The following is an 8,521-nucleotide window of genomic DNA, read 5'->3' on the forward strand; positions in this document are numbered from 1 at the left end:
AGTCTTGAGTGAATGATCATTCGAACTACATATGTTACATGCAATTTCTTGAACAAATTTTTCTTGATCACTCTTTTTATGCTCCAAAGCTTCAACTTTCCTAAATACGGATGTAAATTTTGCTTGTAAATCATGATCTTCCCTAAGGTTATGGATTCCTCCACTAGATGGAGATGGTTGTTATTTATTTGTCAATTCAAAAGTTCCAACAATATCCCAATGTTGTGCATTTTTAGCTAATTGGTTAAGGTAATCTAGTGCATCCTCATGATTTTTATCCCTAAATTCATCATTACACATCATTTCAACAACCTGTCTACTTTGGGGTATTAAGCCCTCGTAGAAATAAGTGACCAATCGCCAAGTTTCAAAACCATAATGTGGACATATGTTAAGCAACTCTTTAAACCTATCCCAACATTGGTATAATGTTTCTCCATTTTTTTGAGTGAAAGAAGTGATTTGTCTTCTAAAAGAATTTGTTCTATGAGGTGGAAAGAATTTTTTCAAAAACTATTCTTGCATGTTATTCCAAGTTCTTATTGATCCAGATCTAAGGTTTTGTAGCCAAGTTTTAGCTTTATCTTTTAATGAAAAAGGAAAAATCTTTAACCTAATTATGTTCATGCTACAATTTTGGTCTGTGTATGTATTACAAACTTCCTCAAAATCTCTTAGATGCAAGTACGGATTCTCGGATTCTAAACCATGAAATGTTGGTAAAAGTTGGATAATACCTGGTTTAAAGTTGAATCGAGATGCTTCTGGAGGAAATACTATACACGACGGTGCTCCGATTTTGGTTGGATTCATGTAGTCTCTCAGAGTTCTTGGTTGATTCTGATCATGCCCATGTTGAGAAGGATTATCTCCCTTATCAATCTGAGGATTAAGTTCGTGCACAAAGTTTTCATCTTGGTTATCATCCATGATTGGTGGTGGAGATTGAGATCTACGAATTAACCTACCACTTGAAGATTGACATCAACGTCTCATGCAATGGTTATGTTATAAAGATAATATTCACACAAATTAATAAAAAAAAATTAAATATGCAAATAATATAAGTGTGCAAAAGAAAATTAAAACTCAAAATTAAATAACAATTTTGGTAGTTGAACCCACCAATAAAGCAAAAAATAAAAAATAAAAAAAATAAATGCAAAATAATAAAATAACTAAAAAAATGGTGGTTGAACCCACCAATAAAAAAATAAAGCAAAAAAATACTGAAAAAAAAAATTAAGAGTTAGTAGTTAGTTTGGTGGTTGAACCCACCGGTAAAGCAAAAATAAATATGTCCAAAATATGTCCAAAGTATGTCCAAGTCTTGATTATTTTGAGGAATTTCGTCTAGGGATCCTATTGCCAATTATTTTTAATTTAATGGCCACACCGTAATTTTTAGAAGTTTAGAATGAGCCATGTGGGATGAACGTGAAACTTTTGAAAGATGTCGGGGTCAAAACGTAATTATGAGAAGTATGAGCTAGAAACGAGAATTATTGAGGTGAAACTAGAATTATGAAAGATGTGGCGATAAAAGAGAATTTAAGAAAAGGAAAAGGGGGCAAACGAAAATTTACATATAAGAGAAAAATAAAAAAAGGAAAAACAAACCAAATAAAAAACTTTTCCCCAGTAACGGCGCTAAAAACTTGACACAATTTAAAAGTAATTTTAAACTCCCAAGTATAAGAGTTTCTTGTTGTATTATAGCTCGGTCAATCCAAGGTCGATCTACAGAGAAAAAATTTAATTTGTTTATTTTATTTTACCTAACAATTGAAATTAAAACTTGAATATAAACAACTTAATTTAAATGAAACTATGAAATTGAACTAGTTAGGGTTGTGGATCCACTCTTAGTAGTAAATAAAACTTAATAAATTCTTTTTGCCTTTTTTTAGATTTATTGCCCAAAAGATTAATTATATAAATTATTATTATTTTCTCTTTAATTTTATGATGGATTAAGTATTTATTGTGCCAAAATTTAATTTGTCTACAATAAGTCAAAATACTATTTTACCATTCTTTATATTAAAGATATTAAGAATTTATTGTGCCAAATTCATTTGTTTGTCTACAATAAATCAAAATTTCAAAATATAAAATATGTATAAAATTAAAGAGAAAATAATTTAATTTATAAAATTAAAAATAGAATTTGATTAAATCATATTTATTTCCTAAGAGTTTCACCTTCCCCTAACTAATATTATTTAGTTGAGCATAATTGAAATAAAAAGAAATATTAAAATTGAATTACTTATAATTAAAAGTAATAAAAACAACTAAAATTGAAAATAAAACTAATTTTATTTATTAAATAATTATACAAAATATTAAAAACACACCTGAAAATCAAGATTACAGGGAGATTGAGAGAATTTGAGAAGAAGAGAGTTGTAGAGAGATGATTAAAAACATAAAAATGAGGCTCTATTTATAGAAAAATAAATTCATAATCCAGTGCTTTGCAGTCCATCATAAGCTTCATGCATGTGCTCCTCACAACCATTAAATCAAGATCCAACGGCTGGTCAAACTTCAAAAGTCAACATCACACGTGGCATCATTTGACTCGTTCGATTTGGCCAAAGAACGGTTGAGATTTGGCGAGTTAATGGGTGGATCGGGTCGACCCGAATACAAAGATTCGGATCCTACAACTTGCTTCACCAACCATTGCCATGTGGCACAATCATGGCCATTGAATCATGAACGATTGAGATTTAGTCAAAATTGCCAACTATCCCATGCACTCATATCTATTGTAAGCTCATTTCATCATCCAATCAGTGTTCGGTCAACAGAAAAAGTCAACTTTTTTTACACAAGCCCAATTTTAAGCCCATCTTGACTGATCTTAAGGTTTTTAGACCTCCGAAATTCAAATTTGACCTCCGTTTATCTGTTTGGAGCCTCGAATTACGTGAAATTAATATTTTTCTTAATAAACACATACAAATACAAAAAATTAAATATATTTAAAACATACTTAATAATTCCTAATATATTACATAAACACAAATATAAATTATAACATAAGCATAAAATAACATATTATCGCTTGATAATTAAATAATCTTTAATACTAATCAATCTTTTTCGGTAAACAATTTTTGAATGCCTAAAACTAATTATTGAGATGTTCAATTTTATTAGTTTATACATTCTCACTTTGTTTGGCAGTTTATTTATGAAAACCAAAACATGCTCGGAACATTTCGTCCAAATTGTTATTTTTTAGGTTACAGTTTATCCTTTACTCGAATGATATGTACATGCGAACAATAAGTATATATTGTAATGTGAGTTGGAAAATAATTTTTTCAATAATAACCTAAATTTAGAAGTATTCATTTTTTATTAGTTTTGGTGGGCAAAGCCCAAGTTCAAAAAGGGTTGAATTAGAACCGATTTGCCTCCACAGTAAATTTTTTTAATTTGCTATTGTTAAGATAGTGGAAATAAAATTTTTATGGTTTAAGATAGTAGATTTAATTTGAATGCATATTTGCTATATTGACTAACTAAAGAAAAAAAAAAACCTCGTCAAATTGACTAACTAAAGAAGAAACCTCGTCCTCACTCCTCATGTAAGTGACGTCTAAGAAAAATAAATGAATGGTTGAGAGTAAACATGACCATTCTTGGGACTATTCTAAGTTATCGGCTTGATGTGGAAAGAGGCCTTAACACTAAAATAATTTAGTCAAAAGAGGTCAGCATCAATGTTTACATAAGATGATAGAGTGAAGATTACACCAAATAAATGTTAAATGGTTGCCTTTTTTTAAAAAAAATAATAATAAGGGGTGGAAAAAAAATTTTTATTATCATTTTTGTCCTCTTCAAAATTTGAACCCGATACTAATCGAATAAAATTATTTAAAAAACTATTCAGTCACACCTCGACACTGAATGATTACTTACTAAAAACTAGAATAAATAAATATTTTCACCCTTTTTACTTAGGCCTTTTAACTTTCACAATCTTTGATATTTAAGAAAGACTTGTCATAACGTCAATTTAACTATATAACTCTTTTAAGTCTAAAAGACAACTCGCATTTTTAATCAATAGAGGTGGAACTAATAATTTTATTTGAATTTTAAAAAAGTTAAAGACTTAGAGTGTAATTAATCACTACAAGGGGTCGGGTTACAGTGCAACTGTGGTACCGTGGCACAATTACACCAGCCGTTGGATCCACTTAAATGAGTGGGATCCACTTAAATGGGTAAAAATCTAACGATTGGGTATAACTGTGACACGGTACCACAATTGCATCACAGTTTTATCCCACCATAAGTGCATGTGGGGGCGAGGTGGGGGCGATGCGTTGACGAAGAGATGTGGATCCCTTCATTCAAAGTCATCTCGCTGTAAAGTGGTTTTGATCAAACCAGCCTTAGCCCTCAAGCCAATTATTAGCCTTTTCTTTTTAAAAGAGATCAGATTTAGGCATCTCTTCGGAGAAGAAGAGAAAACTAATGGCTCAATCATATCCCATGGTTAGTGGAGATGGTGCTCACAGCTACGCTAAAAACTCAACCCTCCAGGTATAATTCTTCAGCCTTGAAATTGAAATGAATTGATATCTATGAGATTCAAGGTTTCTAATTCTTTTTGGTATTGTATTTTTTTTATCAGTATTATTATTATTATTTTGAAATCTCAGAGTAATAATGCTTCATATTTTAAATCTTGTTAGGAAAATTAATGATGAATGTTAATTTAGATGGTGGACTACATGCACTGTAATTATTACTTTCGAAATTCATTTACTCTTTACACTCATATTTAAAATTTGTAAATTAAAATTTTACACTCGGCACCCTCCATAATTCTAAACAGAGCCGTATTTCTAAATTGTACAATTTAAAAAATGACCCATTGCCTCTTTTTCTTACCCTTTTGCTCTCTCTAACGTATATTACTTCTCCAATGGTCTAACAAAATTACTGGCAAATTACTTGAGAAATGAGAATAAAATGATCTACTCATGTCATATAGCAAACAATTTGTCTTTACTAGTTAAGCATTAGAGCCATCCGATTGCCCTGATTCTTTTGAGTATTGCTCGTAAGTAATCTCATCACAAACACCACCAAACTCACAAATTGCTCGTCAGCTTTACTAATTTCCAATCATTTTCCAAAAATAAAAGTACCTTTACGATGGATCTATTGATGGACATGGTTTGTTAAAACGTGATTTTGTCCTAATGGTCTGTAGAAGAACATGTTGGCAAGGTGGATAAGGATAAAATTGTCTCTTAATATTTTTGTGTTCCTTTCCTATTACTTAAGATGTGAGTCTAATAGTAATTTGGTATAAGGGTATTTATATAATAAATATATTAGTTAAATTTAGTTAGAATGTCCAATTTAGTTAGAGAGGAAGAATTACGGGCACATTCAGAGCTGGAATTATGTTATGTCGAAAAATAGTTTGTAAAAAGAATGAGAGCCACACTACTGCACTCTCTATTTGTCTAACAAAATTAACCTCTCTTCTTTGGCATTTACAAATTTGTCCTTTGTAAAGATGAGGAGTGAAACATCATGTTGTTTGACTAAACTAATCGAAATTTCACTTATATTTTAAAGTACATCCAAACTCTCTGAATATCAAATTTTTGCTGATCTTGCAATTTTACTCTTAATGATTGTTTGGTATTGATAATATGAGTACCTTTAGTTATTTAATTAATTGAATTATTCTCCAAAAAGTAGTATACATATCTATTTTACATTTAATTTTTCAATTAATTCTAAAAATTTTTAAAAATTAATTAGAAAATTATGAGAAAGCCCTTATTTTTCTGATAATTTTAGATTTAATTTTTCAGTTAAGTAGCAACTAACAAAGGTAAAATGGTAAGATTAAAAAAAAATGACATTCAGTATATGTTTTACAACATTAGGAGATTAGTATAATCGAACAACATGAAACTTATTTAATTAGACCTACATTGTTTTCTCAGTGTTTTTCCCCAATACAAGCTCTTTAAGAATTTGATTAAATCAAAAAGCATAAACCAAATTCGCGTATCTTCTTTATTAGTTTTGGATATGGATAAAAGAGAAAGAGAAACTAAAAGTTGAGATGGGTAACTTGACTGGCATATTTTAATGTCACAAGAACACATATGCAGCACTTTTCTCAAGCAATAAGAAGTGTCCACCAAAAAGGGTTTTAGTAGGTTCTTGGAGGGGTGCAATTATCCAACCCAAAAATTATGGGTTGTTTGAGCCCATTTCTCTTGCCCAAACGAAAGCCCATTTCTATGAATAATTTACGTTGATGCCCTTATTATTATATTATTTCTGTATATGTACCTTAGGTCTGCATTTTCTTCACTTTAGCCCCAATTGACTCGATTGATTTAATGGCTACAGAGACGAGTTGTGGATGCTGCTAAGGAGCTGATCTATGAAGCAATATCTGATAAGCTTGACTTGAAACTCCTGAAATTTGATGCTTCCAATACATTTCAAATAGCAGATTTGGGCTGCTCCATTGGACCTAACACTTTCATTGCTGTGCAAAACATCATTGAAGCTGTAGAGCTGAAGCTCTTGCAACCTGATCACCAAAACATTTCATCTATAGAATTTCAAGTGTTATTCAATGATCATTACGACAATGATTTTAACACACTCTTTAAATCCCTTCCTCACTCAAGAAAATACTTTGCTGCCGGTGTGCCGGGTTCTTTTCACAACCGCTTGTTCCCCAAGGCAACTCTGCATTTTGTACATTCTTCCTACTCCCTGCATTGGCTCTCCAAGGTTCCAAAAGAACTTGTAGATCAAAATTCTCCTCTATGGAATAAGGAAAGTGCTCGGCGCCGGAGATTTGTAAAAGAAGTCGCTGAGGCATATTCCGGTCAGTTCAAGAATGACATGGAGTCCTTTTTGAATGCCAGAGCACAAGAACTTGTGCCCGGAGGCTTGATGGTCATTACAATACATGCTATACCAGATGGGATTCCTTTTTCTCAGACTGGCCCCGGTGTATTAGCTGATGTTTTGGGATCATGCCTCGTGGACTTGGCAAAAATGGTAAGAATCAATAGATCACCACAAATATTTATTTTTTTGGGGGGAATTGTTTTTACCACTTAAGTTTCTTGTAAATTTTAAAACCATTTCGTCATAAGAAAAATGCATGGTTTAAGGGTAAATATGATTTCATAACAAATAAATTAATTATTTTAAATTCGTACTAGTCTCAAATAATTTACTTGTAAGTGAAAAATGTCATACACTATCAACCGTGTATTTTCTCTATTACTACTTTAACACCAAAGAAGAAATAAGATCTTCAAAATCTGCAACAGATCTAAGTAGTAAAAATAACATTTGAAGACAATAATGAAAGTGTCATTGCCCATATTTTTATAAATTTTAATTATAAATTAAACATATGATTTTGTTTTTGCAGGGAGTATTTAGTGAGGAAAAAGTAGATTCATTCAACTCGCCTACACACACAACAACCCCTAAAGAGTTAAAGGCAATCATCCAAAGAAATGAAAATTTCACCATTGAGAGAATGGAAAAATTGAATCGTCCTGTGGGGCATATAAAATTCTCAGCTAAAATTTACACTTTAGGAGTAAGAGCTGTGTTTGAGGGACTCATCAAGGAGCATTTTGGTGAGGAACTTGTGGAGCAGATTTTCAACTATTTCAGAACAAAAGCTGAAGAGAATGCATCCATCATTGAGAACACACATAACATGATTGATTTGTTCCTCCTACTCAAGCGCACCATATAATTAAAGCTCATCATGACTAGCTTTATTATGGTTTCAGAATTTGATCTCATAAACTTCAATTGTGTTTTTTGGATTATTATTGCTCTTCACTGTGAGTTATTCCCAGAAGAATCAATTCATGTTTTTGTATTTCAATGTTATTTGATCTCATAGCTAAAGATGTGAGGTTGTTATATAAGACTATCATGTTTGATACTCATTCAAACATAATTCTGAATTGTTAGACTAGGAAACAAGTTTTGGATTTTCTATATATCATATAAATTTTTTTGTATTCAAATAATAAGAATCCAACTCAAATTTTTGTATTGTGTCTATGGTATGTTTACTAATTGTTAATCGGATTGGCTATAATTGAAATGATGAATGAGAATTAGAATAAATTATTTATTTAACATGCAGGAATTAGAATCAGAATGAGTTGCATTCTCATTTAAATGTTTACTTATCTTGAAATCTAATAAATTGTTTCAAGTTAATAAAATGTCCTTAGTTAAACATTGTCATGATTTTTATTAATATTACTTATTATAATAATTGTAATTATTATTATTAAAAAATTATTCTTATTCATAATTAGTGCAAATAACAATTACTATAATATTAAAATAATAATATTAATAATAATATCAACAACAACAACAACAATAATAATAACAATTATATTAATTGACGATTGGTTATTTCAATTAACGATTAGAGACGCAAGGGTAGCAACAACTA

General features: G+C 30.6%; 1 protein-coding gene and 1 non-coding gene across 2 annotated transcripts; both read left to right on the forward strand.

Annotated features, from left to right (window-relative positions):
* Positions 1-370: 370 nt before the first annotated feature.
* On the forward strand, positions 371-479 carry LOC112098629. Its single transcript, XR_002905739.1, has one exon. It is a non-coding gene; the product is annotated as a small nucleolar RNA R71 (small nucleolar RNA).
* Positions 480-4,428: 3,949 nt separating this feature from the next.
* Positions 4,429-7,809, forward strand: LOC112098429 (probable S-adenosylmethionine-dependent methyltransferase At5g37990). Its single transcript, XM_024184783.1, has 3 exons — positions 4,429-4,572; positions 6,415-7,080; positions 7,463-7,809. The coding sequence occupies exons 1-3, from the start codon at positions 4,504-4,506 to the stop codon at positions 7,796-7,798; spliced, it is 1,071 nt and encodes a 356-aa protein (XP_024040551.1). The 5' UTR covers positions 4,429-4,503; the 3' UTR covers positions 7,799-7,809.
* Positions 7,810-8,521: the final 712 nt, after the last annotated feature.

This window comes from Citrus clementina, unplaced genomic scaffold (genome assembly GCF_000493195.1).
Source record: "Citrus clementina cultivar Clemenules unplaced genomic scaffold, Citrus_clementina_v1.0 scaffold_5, whole genome shotgun sequence".
In the NCBI taxonomy this organism is placed as follows: Eukaryota; Viridiplantae; Streptophyta; class Magnoliopsida; order Sapindales; family Rutaceae; genus Citrus; species Citrus x clementina.